This window comes from Heloderma suspectum, chromosome 1 (genome assembly GCF_057233095.1).
Source record: "Heloderma suspectum isolate Gila_16-S chromosome 1, 16-S_ref, whole genome shotgun sequence".
Lineage (NCBI taxonomy): Eukaryota > Metazoa > Chordata > Lepidosauria > Squamata > Helodermatidae > Heloderma > Heloderma suspectum.
This window is the reverse complement of record NC_139458.1, coordinates 242,940,261-242,962,887: the sequence shown is the minus strand read 5'-3', so window position 1 is coordinate 242,962,887 and position 22,627 is coordinate 242,940,261. Positions and strand designations below refer to the sequence as shown.

Sequence of the window (22,627 nt, the reverse complement as noted above, 5' to 3'; positions counted from 1 at the left end):
TATCCTCTACTCCATTTTTCTTCACCTCAGCATTTCCTACTGCCTCATCTTTAGGGATGGACGAAAGTCCCTTACCTGGTCCCGCAGCTTGCTTCGTGGTGGGGGGGAGGCGCTTCGGTTCTCCCCCCGAAGTTCAGGACGGGGGGGGAGGCGCCCCACCTCGCCCGGCCGAAATTCAGGCCGGGGAGAAGCGCCATGTCTCCCCGGCCGCGAAATACAAAAGTAAAGTTAAACACACACACACGTGATAGGCTACGTAACGATTTACGTAGCCTATCACGGCTAGATTTCCAAAGTCAGCCGTGATAGGCTACGTAAATTGTTACGTAGCCTATCACCGGTGACTTTGGGGGGAAAAAAAAGTGCGTATGCAAATGGCGGCGCCCATGAGCGCCACCATTTCCATACGCGTTTTTTTTTTTCCCCCAAAGTTACCGGTGATAGGCTACGTAACGATTTACGTAGCCTATCACGGCTGACTTTGGAAATCTAGCCGTGATAGGCTACGTAAATCGTTACGTAGCCTATCACATGTGTGTGTGTGGTTTTTTTTACTTTACTTTGTAATGGCGGTGGCGGCAGCCGGTCGGAAGACCGGCCGCGCCCCCGCCCTCGCCGAAACGCTGCCGAAACACCGCCAGGACCCGCCACTGAGAGGGACATTCGAGGGAGGTAAGTCCCATCCCGGGGGGGCGGGGGGGCGGAGAATTTCACCGCCAATTTCAGGGGGCCGAATGCTTTGGCATTCGGCCTCCCCGAGATTCGTGGAGAAATTCTCTGCCATCCCTACCTTGCTGTTGTTCTTCAAGCTTCTGGTCTTCCCTTTGCTGCTGTAGTTCCCCCATTCTGTCCAAGAACTCTTCATGTTCTCTTATTCCCTGGAGGGTCAACAGTCGCCGCTCCAGTCCACTTACTTTTTCTTCCAGCAGCGTGATCAACTTGCACTTGTTGCAGGTGTAGGCCATGTTGTTTTCAGGCAAGAAAACAAACATTGCGCACACCTTGCAGGTCACCACCACTGGAGAGTCTTGTCCTTCCATAATCTCTGTTCCCTTTTTGTGTCTAGCTTTGTGATTGTTCTAGACTAGACTGTGCCTGTTCCTCTACTCAGTAGAGTTTAAAAGCAGAGTCCCACTTGTGTGAAAGTGTGTGTTACAAGACAAATAAATGGAAAAAAGTTAGTTAAAAAATAAAATAAAATGAAAAATGAAAAAAAGAAGCAGGAAGATTTCAATCTTAGAAGTGTGAGAAGATTTATGTCTAGTTACTCTTTGCTCAGTGTAATCATCTACCTGTTGACCAGAATTATGTTTCTCTTCCCACCCACCCCTTCTATTGAATTCCAGTTGTCAAAGCAGTATGGCCCCGTCTTCAGTATCCAAATGGGACCCCAGAAAATAGTGGTGCTGGCAGGGTATGAGACGGTAAAGGAGGCTCTGGTGAACCAGGCTGATGCATTTGCAGAGAGGCCCATCATCCCAATGCTTGAAGAACTTGGAAAGGGCTTTGGTGAGATCCTTCATTCTGTGTAGTAGCTGGTATTGGTTGCAAATGTGTAACTATAGCTATAGTCTATACCAAGAGTAAACACAGGTGATATGCAAAATAAATTTTCCAGCCTATAAAACTGGGATGAGTTGAGCAAATCAAGACAGGGACAGAGATCACTGCAAAGGGCTTCCCTTGCCACCTCTACTGTCTTCCTTCCAGCCAAATAGAAGGACAGAAGGATCTGGTGAAGAAGAAGATGGGGTAATCATAGTAGGAGTCAGACCTGAAGAGGAGCCTAAATCTGAGGAGAGACCTAGGGCTTCTTCACACAGAGCTTTTATCCTACCATTGAGTCACTCACAGAAGTTTGTGGGTCCTTTAGATGACGTCATGAACCTCTAGGGCATCTCCTGCACTAATTGCCCTTTGTTCCATTTTTAAATAGATAGGAGATAATGAGATATCAAATTACCCCGCTTGTATTCTGCTTGAGTTCCCTCCGTGAAAAAGGAAAAGCAGCAAGAAGAGGAGCTAGATTGATAAAACATATGGAAGACTCAGATAAGGGGGAGAAGGAGGGGGAAAGGGGAGGGGGAAAGGAAGTGTGTGTACAGGGAGTCCGTTGTGATCCTGTGTTTAAAACGGAAGGAGAAAGCCCCCTTTTAATGTGGGATTTTAGGCTAGTGTAGGCTCCATCTACATGGAAATGGAATGAGAAGCACTTTCTGGTTATATCTGTATTTTCATGAAATGGCTTTGGTCCATCAGCAGCACCTGAAGCAAGAAAAACGGAGGATGCACTACCTAAAAACTCGCCTGCCTGGATCACACAGCACTTGAAACGTCAGGGTTGGGTGGGTGGAGTCCGGGGGTTGGACTCAATGGTCTTACAGTCCTCTTCCAACCCTACTATTCTATTATTCTATGAGTAGAACTGAACATCATCAACCCCATAGGTGCTGCTCAGCAAATGAGAGAGGCTCGTTCCCTGCCCCTGTCCATGCTCCCTTGCTCAGGGAAGTTTAATGGAAGCACTGAATTAAGCCTCTGTAGTTTACCCTACACCTCTCCCCTCTCATCCCCCACTGGGATATTGTGAATACCTGAATCAGTACTACTGCGCTATTCTGAATGGGAAAAACAGGCTACAAATAGTGAATGGATAAGGCAGCTACCTTGCTATTGTGAATGCCTGTAATAGCACAACTGTGCTATTCTGAATGGGAAATACAGGCTGAATACCATGCATGGGGAAAGCAGCTACTTTGCTACTGTGAATGCCTGAAACAGCGCTACTGTGATACTATGAATGGGAAAAAGAGGCTAGATGTTGTGAATGGGAAAACAGCCCTACTGCGAATGGGGAAACAGAGGGAAAGGGGGAGAAGGGGGCAGCCCCAGCCAGGTCACAGGCACACCCAGGATTTAATGTGGGGGGATGGGGCACCCTGCAGTGGAACCACACAGGAGTCACATTTAAGGAAAAAAGACACATTAAAAGGCCTTTCAAAAAACGTACCTTTTCCAGAGGGAAGCTGTGGGGTTGCTGCGGATTGGCAACAGCAATTCGTTAACTATCCTTATGTGCTGCCACTCTGCACTAAATTGGCTGTGTAGATTGGGCCCTATAGGAGGCAATACATTACAGGGAGAAGCAATAATAAGCAATAGGGGTGCTGCTATTGTTGTTTTCAGCAGGGGGAGGTTTGGTGGTGGAAGTAAAATAGGCCAGTAGAGGAGAAGGGAGAGAAGACATCTTGTGGCTCTTCCTCCTTCTGGGTCACCATTCAGCCTTCAGATTCATGACTGTTCTAGCTGACCGTGTATATTTGACTGAGACCTGGTTAGGCCATTTGGAGGCAGGGGGCAATCTGACACAGCTGCACCCAGCAGGTTTCTGCATGCAGCAATATGCTAGGTTTCATGGGAGGGGAGGTGGAGTCACAGAGATCTGTCATGAGTCTATCCCCATGTAGAGTGCATTCCCATAATCCAGTGTGGAAGTGACTGAGGCATGTGTCACCATGGCAAGGTCAAATCCCCCCCCCCCGCCCGAATGGGCTGAGTGGTACACTGGCCTAAGCTGGGCAAAAGCCACACTTGGTATTTGGGCTTCCAGAAACCCAGCTGTGTCCAAGAGGACCTCTAGACTATGGGCAGTACCCAAGCAGACCATTCCACAAGTGGGGTTCCTAAAGGAAGCGCTAAATCCCTGTTGCGCAGATAGTGGGCACTGCTTGCAGAGCAGAATCAGCAGTGGGGCCTGCTTGCAGAGTGGCCCACTTGGATACTGCCCAAAGAACCAGGTTTCCACGTGGAGAGCAACTCTATCCGGACCTGGATGAATCCCTTCTTCTGTGTTATTTTCTTTCCTAACCAGGAGCACCTCTATCTTGTCTGCATTAGGGATATACCGTATAAGAATTTCATTACTATTAGCAAATCATGTGAACACGTCCCATTCATCGTCTCGAACATTAACAGGAGTGCTTCCCCCCCCCCCCGCAAGAAATGTTAATAAATCCCTGGATTTAACCCTATGTTTTATAAATGCATTTTTTTAAAAAAAATGTGCACCTTGAAATGTGCATTTTTAATGCATTTTAGTCAATGAGGGAAAGTGCACATTTTTGAAAACTATGCATACAAATGCATGCTTTCCCTGCTCAAAATGTGAACTTTCCCTATTTGAAAAAGCCAAAAAAACAAAATGGGAGCAAGCTGAAATGAGCTTCAAAGTCATTTTGAGATAATTTATGTGAGCTAGAAAATCGCTGGTTCTCCCAAACCTTCTTTAGCTTATGAGCCCTCATGCAGCCCATTGCTGCCCTGAAGCACTGATTTAGAACTTCAGCAACTTCCCTAGAGTCTGATGGCAAGAACAGATACAGGGCATCTCTACACCAGCCTAAAATCCTGCATTTAAAACGGGGCTTTCTGCTTCCGTTTTAAATGCAGGATCATGACGACTCCCTTTTTCACGTGCTTCCTTTCCCCCCACCTTCTCCCTGTATTGGTGTCTTCCATTGTCTTCCATTGATCTCACTCCTCTTCTTGCTGCTTTTCCTCTTTTCAAGGAGGAAACTGAAGGGGAACACAAAGAGGTAATTTGATAGTTCATTATCTGTGATCTATTTAAAAATGGAACAAAGGGCATTTAGTGCAGGAGACGCCTTGAATGATCACAGTGTCATGTAAAGAGCCCGCAAACGTCTGTGAAGGAGCCATCACAATAGCAGGATAAAAGCTCAGTGTGAAGGAGCCCGTTGGGAGCCAGCTGCATATTGATGAGAGCACACTCCAAACCCTGAGGGATCTCATGCAGATGTTTAACAGTGTGGGAGCCAATCTGGGATGCCATAGACCAAAGGACAAGGCATAGAGCAGAGTCTGCAAGCACCACTTTCTGGAAACAGTACTCCAGGAAAGACTGTAGCCACCTCCAAAGCCCACTGTGGCCAAGTAAGCCAGAAGGATACCATGGCCAATGGTATTAATAGCTAAGCAGTCCAGCAGAACCAACAGGGATGTTGAGGACCACAAATGCAATGTCTCTGTGCACGGATCACACAGAGATCCACTCCCCCATCCCCACCACCAGCTTTCCTTACCCACAGATTCTCTGCAATAAAGAGACCACCTTCTTCCACATGCATTCTGTTCATGATGAGGAAAGCTCATTAACACAAGTCTAACTATCAAGCTAACCTGACCCCTTGTCCCCACCCCTTTTCTTCAGGTGTTATTTTTGCTCATGGTGAGAATTGGAAAGTGATGCGGCAGTTTACACTAACCACATTACGGGACTATGGAATGGGCAAGAGATCCATAGAGGACAAAATTGTTGAAGAGTGCAGCGTTCTGATAAAGACATTTGAATCTTATGGAGGTGGGTTGGTGTTTCCTTCTGGTGCTCTAGAGCATATCTACACTACAGTAATTTAGAGATGCTGAGAAGTCCCCTCACCCCGCGTCCGGCTTGCCTGGCCGTGGGGGGGGGATGTTGCGGGGGGGGGAAGGGCGGGACAAGATCGAAGGCCATTTGCCCTCGCTCCCGACGTCCAGGTGGGGTGGGGGCTGAGCCGGCCGATACTTAGGCCTCCCGGCCCCCTTTCCTCATTCATTCTGGCTTTTCTGGCTGGCTCAGCAGCAGCAGCGGCAGCAGCGGCGAGGAGGAGGCGGTGGTGCTCGGCAGCGACGGCTCCAGCGAGCCACAGGAGGGTGCCAGCCACTTTTAGGGCGGGCGGTTTTTGTTTGTTTGTTTGTTTTTGTTTGTTTGTTCCCCCCCCCGGACCTCGTCTCGAGTGGGGGGAGGGAGTAGTTCCCTGCATCCCCCCCCCCCCGCTTGCCCTAGGGCCGCTGACTGCAGCAGCTGACCCTTCAGGCCCTCGCCGTGCCTATCGGGGGGGGGGAGTTTCCCATGCCCCGTATGGCCCGGATTCTGCTGCGCTTTGCAGCGGGCGGCTGCAGCGCTGCCTTGCCGGCCCAGCAGTGGGATTTTCACCAGGCTCGCTCCCTCCGGGCTTCCTGCGCCTCCTGTGGAGCCCCATTCTGCCCAACGAGGGAGTTTTCCCTCACCCCGAGCCGCCTGGAATTGCCACCTTTCTCGGTGGCGGCGATGGCCTCCTGCTCCAACTGGAGGAGGGGGAGTTTTCTCCCGCCTCGCCCAAATTGCCGCCTTTTCGCGGGCTTTTTCCTGCGCCTCAGAGCAGCCCATTTGCTGCCGACTGAGGCCCCTGTATTGCTGCCTTTCTTGGGGGGATTTTTTCCCATGCCCCACAGTGGCCCATTTGGCTGCCATTTGCGGTGCCTGAATTGCCTCTTGGTCATTTTCCTCCTCCCCAGAGCGGCCCGTTTGGCCGAGGATGGCGGCGGCGGCGGCGGCGGCGGCGCGGCCTTTTTGTCTCAGGGAGGTAGGGAGTGTTCCCGCACCCTGGAGTGGCTGCAGCCAACGGGGGTTCATTCCCTGAGGGTTCTTCCCATTTTGCGGGTAGTGTGGCCTGTTTGGCCAATATAGCAGGTCGGCCTACCAGCTAGCGATCGCCCCTGAGTAGCATGGCCTTGCTGCGCTACGGGCGCTTCCTGCACCTCCAGTGAGGCCCTTAGGGCTGGGGATTTCAGTGGGCAGCAGCTAAGTGGCCTTGCCGCCCCTGCAGAGGGAAGGGGAGTTTTCAGTGCTACAAAGCAGCCTGAATTGCCTTTGCTGTGGGTGGCAGCAGAGCTGCCTTTCCAGCCCAGAGAGGGGTGGGGGGGTTTGCCCATGCCTCCTGAGCGGCCTGCAGTGCAGTAATAATAATAATAATAATAATAATAATAATAATAATAAGCATGCGGCGGAGTTCTTTCCCCACACCTCCAAGCAATCAGTCAAAGGGCTGGATGTGCCCAATCTTGCCCGATCTCAGAAGCTAAGCAGGGTCAGCCCTGGTTTGTACTTGGCTGGGTGACTGCCTGGGAATCAGGCTTCCCGCATTTAGCAGGGGGTTGGTCCCAATGGTCTTGTAGGCCCCTTCCAACCCTATGATTCTATGATCTTTGGTGGCCTTGCCTGCCCAGCGTCTTTTGTATTTAGATGGGAAGAGGAGGAGGAGGAGACCAACAAAAAAAAAAAGGAAAGGGAAAAAAGTGCCAAGTTGTATCTAGGATATTCAGCTATCATTTTCTGCATGGGAAGTGCACGTATTTTGTTTGTTATTAGTCTCTCCCTCTCTTCCAGAGAGATCTTTTAGACGATCTCTGGAAGAAGATATAAGGGCTTTCTTTTATTTGGCCAAATGAATACATAGCATCAGGGCTATGCACTGAGAGCAGATTTCTTCCTTTCTCACCCTCAAAGGAAGGAATGGGGACATGTGCATGTGGCCCCATTGCTGCAGGGGAAGTTGTGTTTGGGTGGGGAGGTGAAGACATAGATGCCCCTCTACAATTCAAAGGGTTGTTTCCATCCATTCCCACCCCACATAGAAGGTCTCCTTTCCGCGGGGAGGCAGCTTTGAATTGTGGTCTTAATTTTTTAGGTTGGAGTGCAAGGTCCATAGATGGGGAGGAAAAGGGACAAAAGGAAATGAGAAAAAAAGTGAGCAGGGGGGAAGGGGGAAGGCCCTCCGTCTTGCCTAAGTTTCAGACTCAGGCCTTTGAGCATATCACAGAGCCCCCTTATTGTTAACAAAGTCTGGGGCTTGATACCCAGCTTCCCTGGGTAGGGTGTGGTGAGAATCTTGACTCACGTCCCTGGTAGAGCCATTGCCAACCCCCGTGAGGGGAGGCCGGTAGCTATGTGGGTTTGGGGTTCTCCTGTTTTCACACCTCCCTGGCAGCTTAGAGTACCAGCTTGGTGCAGCGGTTAAAGTGCCATAATGGGACTTGGAGATATGGGTTCTAGTCCCCACTTGGCTGTAAAGCTCACTGTGTGACTTTAGGCCAATCCCTGGCTCTCTGTGTAACCCGCCTCACTGGGTTGATGATTGTAAGGGTTGTTCTTTGTTCATATTGCGAGGCAGCGGCTTTAGCATTCACGCCAAGGGCATGCTCGGGAGGAACAGGTAGCTTCTGCTTTGCTGAAGCTAAACAAGGTTGCCCCCCCCATCTTTTTGTTTGTTTGTTTGTTTACTCCACAGTCAGTGGCAGGAGTCTGTGCCAATTCAGCTAACTGGTTAAATTTATTAAGGTTACAACTGTGCAGTAACACGGGAGGTATGAAACACTACCCTGTTAGGGTCAATGTATAGGATCATCTGGTGCGTAGTGCCACGCCCAAGGGCTGCCCTATGATCTCTTGAAATCCTGTTTTTCAAAATGCTCTTATACACAGCTTGGCCCATGCAGGCTGATTCAAGGCTTTACATCCATTCTTAAATTCCTTGTGTGTGAGGCGCAGGCCTCCATTCAGGTTATTAAACCACAGTCCTCCCGCAATCCGATCCTTATGGATCGGGTAGTAGTATTGAATTTGCAACACCTCCTGCGTAATGCCTGTTTTTCTCATGAGGCATACAAACGGCAGGTTGAGCACCAGTGCCAATGTTTCATCTAATACCCGGACGCTGGAAATTCCAGAAACCACGCTAAGAGGCTCTCGTTGAGTGTTGTATATTTAAGTAGTGTAAGCCATGCTGCACTTCATGTCTCACATGACAACAGCCTTCTGTACCTGGATTGATAGGGAGCCCTGGGGTGTTGCTCTCTCATTCAGCTGCAACAGTTGTAGCCCTCCCGGTAGTTTACAGTTACGGTCTTGTGTCCATTCCTAAAGTGTGGACTTTACTGCTCGGCATCTCTTTTCTTGTCCTTACAGTTATTTATTTATTTATTTTTCTTTGATCAATGTATTGGACATCAACCCATGCGCACGCGTTCTCATGTCCGGACACAGCATGTTGTTTCAAGCTGGTCATAGTGCATATACGTCAGGCTGCAGCTCCCGGAGCAGCCTGTTCCACGGTGCATGTGTTCGTGGATTGACCGGCGCAGCTTGTAGCGAGAGTGCTTTCTTCCCACTCCGTTCCATTATGGGTTGGTGCATGTTCCCCTGCAGGTGCTGCATCTAGGAGGGAACAACCTGTGGGTGGGAAAGGCAAGGACCTTTCCCAGATCATGTGGCACATTTGCCAGCTATAATGATCATCGGTCCAGCTTGCTTACTCAACTTTACTGGAGGAATGCGCTTGGTTAGATGGCCGGAGTGTGTGTGAACCAGTGTGGGTGTTCATCTGTGAGCGCAGCATGGTTTTCTGTGCCCGTTGGAGAGCCTCCTCAAGCAGTGGATCCCAGCTTGGGCTTAGCCGGTATGCCACCATTCAGTGGTTGGCAGATGCAGCATGCGTGTGGAGCACCTCCTAGAAGGTAATGGGCTGCTAACCCAACTTATATCATTACCAGCTTCGGAGGGTGTGGTTAGCAGAATTTGCCTCACTGGTTGCCGACCAGGGGCAATGGGTTGGAACAATCACAGGCCCCTCAGTCCACCTTCAAGGTGGACAGGCCAGGGAAAGCTCAGAACACCAACTTGGTGTGCCAGTGTTTGAAGCCAGGGTGGCATCACCTTGAGGGTGGCAAAAGCTGATGTCTTCCAGTTTTAGCTGTACCCAGCAGCTAATTCCTGTTGTTAATTTTTTCCCCTGATCTTTGAATTGGATATTTATAAGCCCGTGTGTTAATCAGAAAATAAAAGTCAACCAGCTTCTTTTAAAAAACAGAGGTTTGCTGTGCTATGCTTCAGCATTAAGTAGCAGAATGGTTAACAAACATTTAGAGTGCTACACGCAGGTCCTAATATTCATTTTGTGTTTCATTGTGCGGCTTCTAACTTACCTCACGTTGCTCCCCCTGGTGACTTTTGAATGGAGACAGTCTTGGAGAGTAGATGACAAATTGTTAAGATTTTCTCTGTGGCAGTTGATGGGAGCTGTTTGGGGCTATATGTATAGCAGGAGTTTTCTTATTATTCAGCTTCCTTTACTATGCCCAGTGCTATGGCAGTACAGGAGATGTGTCCAATCCTGGACTTTAAGTAAGATCTAGTCTAGGCTCTTTTGCTCTTCTCTTAACCTACCCATAGGGTATCCTGCTAGAGTAACTATAGGGGTGGACGAAAGTCCCTTACCTGTCCTCGAAGGATGTTCGCGGTGGGGGGGAGGCGCTTCGCTGGTCCCCCCGCGAAGTTCAGGTCGGGGGGGGGAGGCTTCCCACCTCGGCCCGGCCGAAATTCAGGCCGGGGAGGAGGCTTCCCGCCTCGCCCGGCCGCGAACGCGAAAGTTTAAAAAAAAAAAAAACGCCCCCTGATAGGCTACGTGACGATTCACGTAGCCTATCACGGCTAGATCTGCAAAGTCACCCGTGATAGGCTACGTCAATCGTCACGTAGCCTGTCACGGGTGACTTTAAAAAAAAAAAAAGCGCGTACGCTAATGGCGGCCCCCATAGGGAGCCGCCATTCGCGTTCCTTATTTAGTCGCTGTAGTCTACGTAAATGTTTACGTAGACTACGGCGAAAATAAGGGCAACGCAAATAGCGTTGCCCTTATTTTCGCCATAGTCTACGTAAATCTTTACGTAGACTACAGCGACCAAATAAGGAACGGGAATGGTGGCTCCCTATGGGGGCCGCCATTATCGGTACACACTTTTTTTTTTTTAAAGTCACCCGTGACAGGCTACATGACGATTGACGTAGCCTATCACGGCTGACTTTGCAGATCTAGCCGTGATAGGCTACGTGAATCGTCACGTAGCCTATCAGGGGGCGTTTTTTTTTTTTTCTTTGATTGCAATGGTGGCGGCGGCAGCCAGTCGAAAGACCGGCTGCCGCTCCCACATCGCTCGAACACCCGCCGAACCGCCGGCCGGACCCGCCGCCGGGAGGGACATTCGGCGAAGGTAAGTCCCGTCCCGGGGGGGGTGCGGGGGGCGGGGGTGGTTCGGAGGATTTCTCCCCGAAACTTGTTTGGGGGGCCGAACACGTTGGCGCTCGGCCCCCCGAAGTTTCGGGGAGAAATTCTCCGCCAACCCTAAGTAACTATAGTTTTGGCTTCAGCTTCTTCCCAAGCAAAAGCCTCAGCATCCTGTTCAGCTGGAATTGATTCAGGACTACGATCAATTTTCAAAAGCCCATGAAAGGGACTGCCCAGACTATTGGGGCAGGCTTGCTGCACTGGCCTTCTGGGCTAAAGATGAAGGGTGTGGCCAACAACACTGCTGACTTCCTGGTCAGGCAGGTGCTCCAGGGTTGGTCTCGGGGATCCCTGGCGCCTCCAGACTCCAGAGCCCTTCTGCTGCCAGACATACTGCTGGGTTTACGGGCTCTGTGGCCTTTGGTTACCTCACCACACGAGGCTTGGCAGTTTAGTGATGTGCAATTTCCCCAGCAGGTGGTCTTTATTCCGCTGAGGAAGTCCAAAACCGACCAGGTCGAGAGTGGGGTTAGCACATCGCTGTTCCCAGCCATGTTGCTGGACCTTCGTCTGGTCACCACCCTGGGGGCCTTTTCTCTAGGTCTGGAGGAGTCTCCCCAGCCCTTTCTTCTGCCTTAGTGACTCCTCTCCCCTAACAAACATCAATTCTGGGTAGTCACTCTGTGGCCTTGAAGGTGTTGGGCTTGCACTGTGCCTCTGGGGCTCACATCAGACAAAGTGCAGGCTGTCAGCAGGTGGAGCTCCAAGGCATATTGGGCCTCCGCAAGGCCCCTGCTGGGCCTTTTCGGACATGACGACGCTGGTGTTCACATGTTTGTCTCTTGTTCTTTCGGATGTCCGGAGTGCGAGGGAACCGGTATGCGTGCTCATCTGGGGGCACAGCATGGTTCTCTGGGCTAGTCAGAGTGCCTCCTCAAGTGGCGGAGCCTAGCTGAGGCTCAGCCGGTGTGCCACCATCCAGTGGTTGTGCAGACGTGGCATGTGCTGGTGCGCCTCCTGTCCACGTTCTTCCAGCAAGGGCTGGTGAAGGTTCCCCCGCAGATTCTGGTTCTGCACATGGGGGGAACGATTTATGCCTGCTGAAGGGCAAGGCCCTGATTCTTCAAGCCTGAGATTTACAGCTGATTTGGTGTCGCTGGCCCAGAATTGCCATCATTGGGTCCATCCTTCTGCCGAGAGGGGCATGGAATGACGGTTGGGATCCCTGAAGATGGTGGTCATCTCTGACCTAGGCAGTATTTTCTTGTTGGAGTATCTGCGAAGGGGCATCATGGAGTGTTTTGCTGCGTAGGTTGGGGGGAGGGTGACTAAGCAGAGGCTTGTCGCCCTCCTGTGGCAGTTCCGGGTGGGCCCTCCACTGGGGAAGAGGACAGGTGAGCATTCGGGGGCACCGTTTCAAGTGACTGGTAAGGCCCGAGGCTCTCGGCTCCGGGTTTTGTGGCCCCGAGTTGGGAGATAAGGCTTACCTCTGAGGCTGACCCTCCTCACCCACTCGGGTTCCGTGGCTCGAGGAGCGGTGACAGGGGAAGGTCTCCCAGCCCAGAATTGGGTGGATCGATCTGCAGGGTGGCTACAGTAGACGCCATGCCTCAGATGACGAATGCCTCACGCTATACCTGTCATAATTACTTGTTTTCTATGTGCCCGCCGGTGCTTCCTTCGCAGATTGTAATATGTCAATAAATGTGGCCCAGTTTTATCCCAACTCTATTTGTGTTGTCTCGTCATTTCTCCCCCCTATGCACCCGCAATGCTGTGTTGCATATCCCAAACTCCCCACATTACAGTTCCCAGAATTCCCTGAGGAGACGTAGTCAATCTACATACTGTGCAGGTATACCCCAAAACATTTTATAAAACACTTGAACACTTTTAGCATTTCTTAGCCCAAATAACTCCAAATATACCAGCACTTAGAATCAGTTTCTAAGAAAAATGTAGTCTACACATGGGGTCTTAGGTAGTGAAGAACAAACTTTATACTGATGCACTTTCATAATCTGTATTTCATCTAAATATTATTGCTTCATTTCACTATTTTACTATTTGTTGCACAGGAAAACCGTTTGAGAGCGCTACAATCATGAACGCGGCTGTTGCCAACATTATAGTGTCCATACTACTTGGCAAGCGATATGAATATGAAGATCCCACATTTCTAAAACTACTGAAGTTAATCAGTGAAAATATCCAGCTTGCAGGAAGTCCCTCAGTCTTGGTAATCCAACTATTTTTCATTTGAAAAAGAATTAACAGTTGATGCAGTGTGGGCAGGACGGTGTGTAGTCCATGTCACTCAGGATTCACTGCAAAAACACAAAATCTGAGTGCTGATGCAGAAGAACCTGTTACCTAAAAACATTATTTTTAGCAAAAGCAGGTGGCACAGTCTTCCCATCACTGTACCACTTTAGAAGACTGGACAGGGCTTATTTACCTGTTTTAGAATATGTATATACCATTTTAAAAATCCCATTTACTTGCCATTTTAAAAATCCCTAAACAGTTCACAGCAAATTACAAAACAAAACCACATTACTAACACAACATTTAGACAAGTTAATGGTTGGGAAAAGCCAAGTAAGAGTTTAAAAGTAAGCCTGCAGGATGTGGAACAGACCGCAAGGCCTCCCCGGAGGTGCATGGTGGTCTAATGGGTATTATTGCATGTACAGTGGTCTCCTCTGTCAAATTCTCTGAAATGGGAAGTTGGTGCACTGGCAAAGTGTCTGTTGTTGCAGTGTCATACAGCCAGCCAGGCGTAACCCTTGCACAGACCAGGAAGGTTTGGATCTAGCAATGCTGTTATGCCGGCGTCACAAGCCAGGTTCCCAGCTTACCAGGGAGTGAACGTTTGTGGGCCTGTGGGCCCAGGGTGAAGGAAAGAGGGAGGCTGGAAGGAGCCGGCACCTGAACAGCAGGACATCTTCTGAACCACTCTGATCGGCTCGACAGGGGCAGAGCCAGAAGGGAGGGTACCAGGGCAAGAGGGTCTACAGGGAGGCTTTCTCTGGTCCACTTTAGACCCCCCAAAAAGGGTCCTCTGTTGCGCCACGGCCATTGCTGTTGCTGACTTCCCCACCCACACCTGGTAGCAACACAGGTTGCAGCGGACAGACATCAGTCGCCGACTATCAGAGCTCGGAAGGGATTTTACCTGCTGTCCAGTTGGCAGAAGCGGGGGCAGGGTTTTTGCCTTCTTCTGTGCATGATTATCTCCACTGTAAATAAGTTGAGCTGCTCAGTTATGAGTTCATGTATAGATGTGGTATTCTAGTTTGCTTTATGTCACAACTATATGGGCATGATAAGCATTGGGCTGGATCAACTTGGGAGGGGGAGCAGTTTGGAATCCCTGCTCCCCCTCAGTAGGGATCCCCTTAAGGGATCTGGCAGATGTGAAGACCAGGCCAGTGTGGTGGCTGTTTGCTTGCCACATCCTGGGTGGTGAGAAAGGGGTTCATTATAGTGGTCTGCACCATGGTGGGCCCCTCACCCTGCCATCTACCACCAATGCTCTGGCAGGCAGGCCAGGAAAGGGAATCGGAGAGCAGGTGGACTGTCTGATGGCAGGATCCATGCCCTATGCCTCTGCCAATCCTATTCAGGAAAAAATCAATAACGTCATAGTCAATTGAATACCCCAGCTCAGTCTGCATGTCTGGTTTGTTCCTTTCAGTCGTTGCGTGGACCCAATTAAACACTACGCCACACAAATGCTACATATACATTTCTCTGTTCGCTTTTCCAGAATTTCTACAACCAAACTAAATAGCTTCAATGATTAGTATATGCATCCAATTTTTAAAGGGATCTTTTCCATTGCTAGCTGTGGAAGCAAAAGATGCCAGCACAATCCACTGCTACTTCAACCAGAAGATAACTGGTTCTTAAAGCAGAAATGCCCATTTCCAGAACAGAACAGGTCAGCAGAGCTTGCAGAAGGCAGCTTGCTTCTGGGGCTACTTCAGGAAGTGCTAACTCTCTATTGCGCTAGTGGTGGGTCCCACTGGGGCAAAGCGATGAGCAGGAGCACAGAAGCAGTATTGTATATTGCCCTGTGAGTACAAGGAGGTCATTCACTGTTATAGCTGAAAATGAAAGCCCTCCGTTTCTGTATACCTATACCCTATGGGACTGTGGCCTTAGTCTGTAAGGAATGCTTACTACACATAGCTCCAGTGTCATTCTTCTGGGTCGTTGGTCATTCATCTGTAGAGTGAATATTCCTCTGTGGAATATGGGCAAAAATATTTTGAGAAAAGTACTTTGAGATGTCCACCTGAGAATACCATCTAGGTACTGGATTTCTTAATATCTCTATTTCTTTATAATATTATATACTTTCAGCTATATAACATGTTTCCTGCACTTGGCTTCCTTTTTGGTGGTCGTAAGACTGTCCTCAAGAACAGAGATGAGCTACATGCTTTCATAACTGCCACCTTCATAAAACACCTCAGAGAGCTGGATGAAAATGAACAGCGGAGCTTCATTGATTCATTTCTTATCCGACAGCAACAGGTAATGGAGTCTATTAAGTATGCCAGGAGCTGCAGGTAAAATGTTCACATCATGTCTTAAAACTATGCTTGAGTAGGAAATGCATGCAGTTGGCAGGAAACCTTTTCTCAAAGTTTCTTCTGATTGAGCAAGCAGACATCTGTGAAATTTTGCTGATAAGGTTTTCATTTTGTTTACATACACATGTCAATTTTGTTCACACATCCACATAGCATTCAGCTGACTCACATGCTTTGACCCCTACAAAGAAAATGTTCTGTCCCACCCAGTCTTCACTGTAAATATCAAGTATGTTCACTTACTTGTGAGAAGTAAAGGCAGATTTGCTGGAATTTCCAGCAAGACATGGAAGGAGTGTCCTAATATCTTGCAGCAATTTCCAAATATTCAACAGTCATTAATATGTACGTGCCTCTGCATGAGGAAATGGTGCATAAAAGTAAAAAATCTGGACATCTATCATGATCAAGAAAATAGGCAAACAACATCTGAGCCAGTATGGTGTAGTGGCAAGAGTGTTGGACTGGGAGCTGGGAGATCCGGGTTCTAGTCCCCACTCGGCCAGGGAAGCTCACTGGGTGACTTTGGGCCAGTCACACACTCTCAGCCCAACCTACCTCACAGGGTTGTTGTTGTGAGGATAAAATGGAGAGGAGGAGGATAATGTAAGCCACCTTGGGTTCCTTGCAAGAGGAATAAAGGCAGGATATAAATGCAATAATAAATAAATAAAAAATAAATCTGTTGTGTAAACAGTATTCCCTTTACTCCACCAATGACATTTCTTTTTGGGGCACACAACTCTTTTTGGCTAAAACATGAAGTCATAGAATCATAGAATAGTAGGGTTGGAAGGGGCCTACAAGACCATCGAGTCCAACCCCCTGCTCACTGCAGGAAAGTTAACAAGTATAACAAGTTAACATGTTATAAATGGATGGATGGATGGGATTAATGTGTAGAGACCTTGGCATATTTTATGAATATTTTTCTATTATGTATCTGGTACTCCTGCCTTAAAGTAGAGGACCATCCTAGACCTAGGACGTCCTAGGAATGTCTCTGTACTTTCCATCCCTGTGAATGTTGTGAAGTGTTGTCCCAGCCCTCTGCTATTTATTTTAATATCTTCCCATGAGATTTTCACATAAAATTTGTTTTAACTAGTTCTTTCTTTTACACCCTAGAAGAAGAAGGAGTCTAATAAATATTTCCATAATGACAATCTAAGAAATGTTGTGAGTAACTTATTTGCTGCTGGCACGGAGACCACTTCGACCACTCTGCGCTGGGGCCTACTGCTAATGATGAAGCACCCTGAAATTCAGAGTAAGTGTTTGTGTGTGTTTGGCTTACCAGAATGAAGGAGTAGAGGGAGCTTGAGTGAGTTGCACTTCCTATTCTTGCTCAGCTAGTATGAAGGAATTCATCAGAGCTGAGGAGAGAGTTGTGAGTGCTGTTTCCTGTTTGTGTACATGCACATACACACACCTAAGTTAATTATCCAACGTTGTACCAACCAGAGTCTCTATACTGTCCCCCTCTCACCTCCCATTATTGCTGCTCAACAGAACTGAAGAGTGAACCCGTTAATGGCCCTAGCCTAAAAGGGCTTGGCTGATGAAATTTAACATATTATAACTGTATTTTGAGCTTGAATCTTCACACTGTAGCAAATGTACTCTTGGCCACATCCAAAATGTGGGCATGTATCCAGGAGTACATCCAAACTGTGAAGACTACCAAATCAGCATGAATGTTAGAATTTATGTAGGGACTTAAAATCATAGAATAATAGGGTTGGAAGGGGCCTATAAGACCATCACATCCAACCCCCTGCTCAATGCAGGAATCTAAGTCAAAGCATCCCTGACAGATGGCTGCCCAGCCTCATCTTGAATGCCTCCAGTGTGGGAGAGCCCACCACCTCCCTAGGTATTATATAATATAATATAAATATAATAATATATAATATAATAATATATAATATAATATAATATAACTTAATTGGTTATATTGCAGTGAAACAGGGGCCTGTCCTAATTTGTGTGTAAGATCATATAAGGGCGCAATCCTATGGCCTCTACTCAGTGGCTAGATGGCCATAGGATAGGCTGGTTCCCTGGGAACTGACCTCCACCCCCTCCTGCGCTCCTCCTGGATCAGTGCCTAGATCAGCACTGCACTCCGTGCTCGTAAGAGGAGTGCGGAGCGGCAAATCCCCTCCGTGCTGCTCCTGCCCTGCATCGGATACGCAATTGCCTATCCTGATAGGATTGCGCCCTAAAGAAATACATGTCTTTCTTATATATGTATATAAGAAAGAAATAAATGTCTTTCTTATATACATGTCACCACTTATATGAATCTATAGTTTTTATGTTTGATCCAGTTTGAAACTCCACCATCTAATGTGAAATTATCATTATAAATTTTGAATGGTAGTTTGAAAGATATATATTCCGGGCATTACACATTCCTTTCTTCTAGGAGAGCCATGCAGTAGATTATTTTTTTATTTCTCCGAATCGAATTCTGGATGTAAAAAGTTTCTTAGTTGAAGATCGGCCAGAGAGCGACCATCTTCCTATTAAGCTTGTCATTCAATTGCCAGTTAAGCCAGCTCAGGAAAAAAGCACATATTCTTATGAAATGGTCACTGCCGGCCATAGACAACTCAAATGATCTGAGTCCACGAGTTCAGTGATAACTGACTTGTTATATAGTCTAGCTTTACTGGGATTGAGAAATCAAATTCTAGTGGGTCATTTGGAGGTCTTGGAGAGTTATCAGAAAATTGCCAAGTACCTAAAACTTTTTCTGGTACAATCTGGTCCCATGCCTGCCCCCTGCCCAGGTAGAACCAGCTGGTATGATAGGGAATGCAGGAACATGAAAAAAGAATTAGCAAGGATTACCTGTAGCTTTAAGTGCTTCAGATCAGAGGAGTGTTATAAGACTTCAATTACAACCCGTTCATCTTATAAGATGAACTAATGAAAAAGAAGGCGGAGTCTATTAGACAAAGATGGATGGAGCTGGGATCAGCAGCAAGACAAAAAGATAATGTCAAATTTTGGAATCTGATCAATTCAGAGCTACACTTTTCCATGCTCAAATTAGAATCTCAAATCTCTGGTTCATTATGGCAACAACATTTTGAAAACATTTTCCAGGGACCTGCCCCTATAGAGGTTAATCCTACTTGTATGGATCTCCCTGACTGGCCACTGGTCTCAGTCTTGGAGATCAAACATTTACTCCATAACCTGGTATCTGGCAAAGCACCTGGGGAAGATATGCTCCCCCCAGAATTATTTAAATGCAGTCTTGCCTGATAGGCCCCAGTTCTGGCGATGTTGTTTTCACATATTAATCTAACTGGAATCATCCTTGCCGGGTGGGGGTCCAGCAATATAGTTCCGCTGTACAAAAAGGGTGAAAGATCAGACCCTAAGAATTACAGGCCAATTAGCCTTTTGGACATAGTTTCTAAAACGTACGGAAGATTCCTGTTGAATAAACTGGAAGCGTGGGCAGAAGAAAACATTTTTGCAGATGAACAAGTGGGTTTTCGGAGGGGGAGGAGCACAATTGCCAGTGTTTTGTGCTGTCCCATCTGATTCGTAGAAGTCTGAATAGGCCTGAAGGTAGACTGTATGTAGCCTTTGTGGACTTTACTTCTGCATTTGATCTAATAGACAGAAACAGTTTATGGGGAAAAATTGTCATATACAAACATTGATAAGAGGTTGCTGTTTTTGGTGCAGAAAATCCACTCTCATACAGATCTGAAAGTTCGTACTGGTCTGTCAGGAGTGCTCTCCAGAAAAGTCAACGCCAGAAAAGGTGTCAGACAGGGCTGTATATTGGCCCCCTTTTTGTTCAATTTTTATGAGAACAGTTTAGTGGCAGATTTAAGTTCCCTGGATCACTTCCCACCATCTTTGGGACCCCAAAAGGTACAAATGTTACTTTATGAAGATGATATGGCCCTTCTCTTGACCACTCTAGTCGGTCTAAGGAGACTTTTAAATAAACTTAGTTTGGTCTGCAGACAGGAGAAGTTGGTTATAAATTATTCCAAAACCAAGTTTATGTTTTTTTCTAAAAGGAAGCGACTACATAAGTGGCGCCTGGATGAGAACATAATCGAACAATGTCCTAGCTTCAAATATTTGGGGGTACAATTCTCCTCAAATGGCAGTTGGAAACCCCTCATAGAGGCAGTAAAGCTTGCTACCTGGAGGACTGCTAAAGCAACCCTATCTTTTGGGTGGCACAATGGTGGTTCTCTGGTGGCCCGATCTTGGAAATATATTTAGCTAAAGGGCTTCCCCACCTTCTGTATGGTATAGAGATATGGGGTCAGGGTCGTGCCCCAGCAGTCGAGACCATTCAAAATAAATTTTTGAGAGAGCTGCTGGCACTTCCACCGGGGGTCCCTTCTTCCCTGCCAAGATTGGAAGCTGGAATTATGTCTATCAAAGCAAGAATAGACAAAGCTCTCATCCTTTATGGCAAAAGACTACTGAGCTCCACTGATGGAAACCTGGCAAAACAAAGCTTTCTTGAACAAATTGATAAGGGTGGCTGGGCCCAGCATTGGCTAGCGCTGTCTCAGGCCTATTTTGAGGATCCCCGCAATTCCCAAACTATCTTGGATAAGCGGAGTAGCACAGACAGAATCTCTGAACCAGATTGCCATGAAACTATTCTGGCTAGCCAATGACAGGCCTTCTCACCATGGTTTTGTTTTTCCAAAGGGGACAATATTTACAACAGGATTTCCAGGATTTAACTTTTGTGGCTCTCAGGGAGGCTTTTACAGCCCTTCGTTTTCAAACCATGCCAACTGCTTACTTGGATGGGAAGTATAATGGGATCCCTCTGGCTCAGCGGACCTGTATTTGTGGTTCTGGGGAAGTTGAGGATATACTACATTATCTTCTGCATTGCCCCTTGTATGAGGAACCCAGGACCTGCCTTTTGGAGGGTCTCCTGAAAAGTAGAGCTGGCAGATCTCCTGTGGAAATTATCTGTGAACTATTGGAAGACTATAACAAATGTATGAGGGTAGCATCTTTTGCAGTAGCAGCTCAAAAAAATCTGCCGTAACTTTTTAATGACATCTGCTGTGAATTGCCAAGGAGATAATTTATTATAACATAAACCAGTATGAGCTTGGCCAGTTTGTTCATTTGGTATATTTTCGTTATGTAAACTGTTTTTATTCTCAGCATCAGTTTTTAATGAACTTTTAAAATGTTTGTATGGTTATTTTGTTTTACTGTGGCCCAATCTTACCTTAAAAAAAAAAAAAGCTTTCTTATTTTCTATTTCTATTTTTTGTATAGCCTCCTGGATTCTGTTTTTAGGTATTCATTAACTAATGCTTTCGCTTTGGGCTTATGTTATATATAACTGTATTGTAACTTATATTTGTAAAGGCCTTTGTGCTATGGACAAATAATAATAAACAAACAAACATCATTATAAATGAAAGATGAAAGCAAAGAATTGGCAGGGGGAGAGAGATGTTATTAAAACTATCCCAAACTAACATGGTAGCAGTAATGCATGGATTACTGTAATCTGTAATTAATTTAATTTCTTTTTACTATACATGGCAATGTTGAAAGGGGAACCTTGGCACATTTTTGTTCAGTCACATACCATGGTGTGCTAAGACATACATTAAGCCATTGTGCCATCACCTTTAAATGAGTTGTATAATAGTATGCTATCAAATTAGGTACTTTCAGTCCTCCTCTCTCATAAGGTTTTTCTAAGGTCTTTGCTACAACTCTTGGTTTCTTTCCTTCCCATATAAAATCTAATAATATAGCCTGCTGTTTCTTTAGTATTAATAATGACACTGGCATCATGGTATTTTCAAAAACAAACAGCCCATCCAACAGATCCCCATAGAAGACCATTTTTCAAAATCTGCTGCAACAGAGTCAAACAAAGGCTGATAATTACACTGATATAATAATTTATCTACTTCAGAAGCTGACCAAACACCTAAACACTGGTTTATCAGTCCACCTGATTCCATATTTGGTGGCTGTCATGTTGTTGATTTCCAATGGAATATTCCCATATATTTGTCCTGCTGTAATGGATCTTTGCTCTGCAGATATAGAGGCACATGCAACAGAGTAGTCATTTTAGCAGGCAAATGGCCAAGCACAGTTTTACCAGGCACAGGGGTTCTTTCAAAGTGATGTCTGAAGTGCAGCCAAAGTCAAAAGCCAGGAGATCAATCAAGCAAACACAGTCCAAAAGCACAGTCAGGTAGAAGTCCAGGGGTGAGTAGCACAGAGGTCCAAGCACATGGCAAGGTCAGGGAGAAAACAGGATACAGAGACCAGAGCTGAAGATCAGACATTTCCAGCAGTTCTCAAGTGAGCTGATACACCTAGAGCTGCCAATGTCCCACAGGGGCCCAGCTGCATCACGTTGCAGGCCTTGCTGTCGAGGAGTCTTTCCTCCTGAGGAGTCCTCTTTGGTAGCCAAGCACTTCTCCTTAGAGAAGCCCTTACTGAAGGGCCAGGAGTCTTGGGTGGTGCCAGCGTCATCTGAGATCTGTTCCCTGGAGAGATCTGGTTCTGAAGGTTGACGCTCTTCCTCAGAGTAGGAATCCCCCAGAAGAGTCATGACAGTATTCTGTCTTGTGCACATTTCCTTTATATCCTGATATCTTTCCAAAATCTACTGTAGATCTATGAAGTGCTGGAATAGACACAAGTGGGTTTGTTAAATAAAGTATAATATAAGTTGCATATAAACTAATTTTAAAATTAATTGGACCAATTTCTATGCCTGGTATTATATTTGATGAATAAATCATGATTGCTAAAGGCTCAATACAGCAGACAAAAAGTACAGCACATAAGGGACAGCCCTATCTTGTTCCTCAACTTATTTGAAAGAATTCAGAATTACAGTTATTAATAAAAGGAGTGGTACATGGTTTATCATATAGGGATAAATTTGATATAATCTAAGAAGGAATTTCCAGCATCGAATCTCTTTAACACCTTATATAGAAATGTACGCTCCAACCAATCAAAAGGATCCCTCCCGATCCTTGCCTCTTCTGTCTAATAAAAGCTAGCCGAGGGGGTATGACTGGGTGGGTCCAGGGTGTGGTGAATGCTTCTCTATGGGTAGGGGTGGTCCTTGCTGCCCTTAAG

At 46.9% G+C, this 22,627-nt stretch overlaps 1 protein-coding gene across 2 annotated transcripts in view; it reads left to right on the top strand.

Moving 5' to 3' along the window:
• LOC146358875 (cytochrome P450 2K1-like) overlaps window positions 1-22,627 on the top strand; it is a 38,059-nt gene that overhangs the window by 5,793 nt on the left and 9,639 nt on the right. Inside the window, exons 2-6 of one of the 2 annotated variants that reach the window (XM_084822489.1) lie at window positions 1,347-1,509; window positions 5,231-5,380; window positions 12,959-13,119; window positions 15,252-15,425; window positions 16,616-16,754. In XM_084822489.1, coding sequence (XP_084678615.1) covers window positions 1,347-1,509; window positions 5,231-5,380; window positions 12,959-13,119; window positions 15,252-15,425; window positions 16,616-16,754 — 787 coding nt within the window. Of the gene's footprint in view, window positions 1-1,346; window positions 1,510-5,230; window positions 5,381-12,958; window positions 13,120-15,251; window positions 15,426-16,612; window positions 16,755-22,627 lie in introns of both variants that reach the window. The other variant, XM_084822480.1, reaches the window with a different exon arrangement.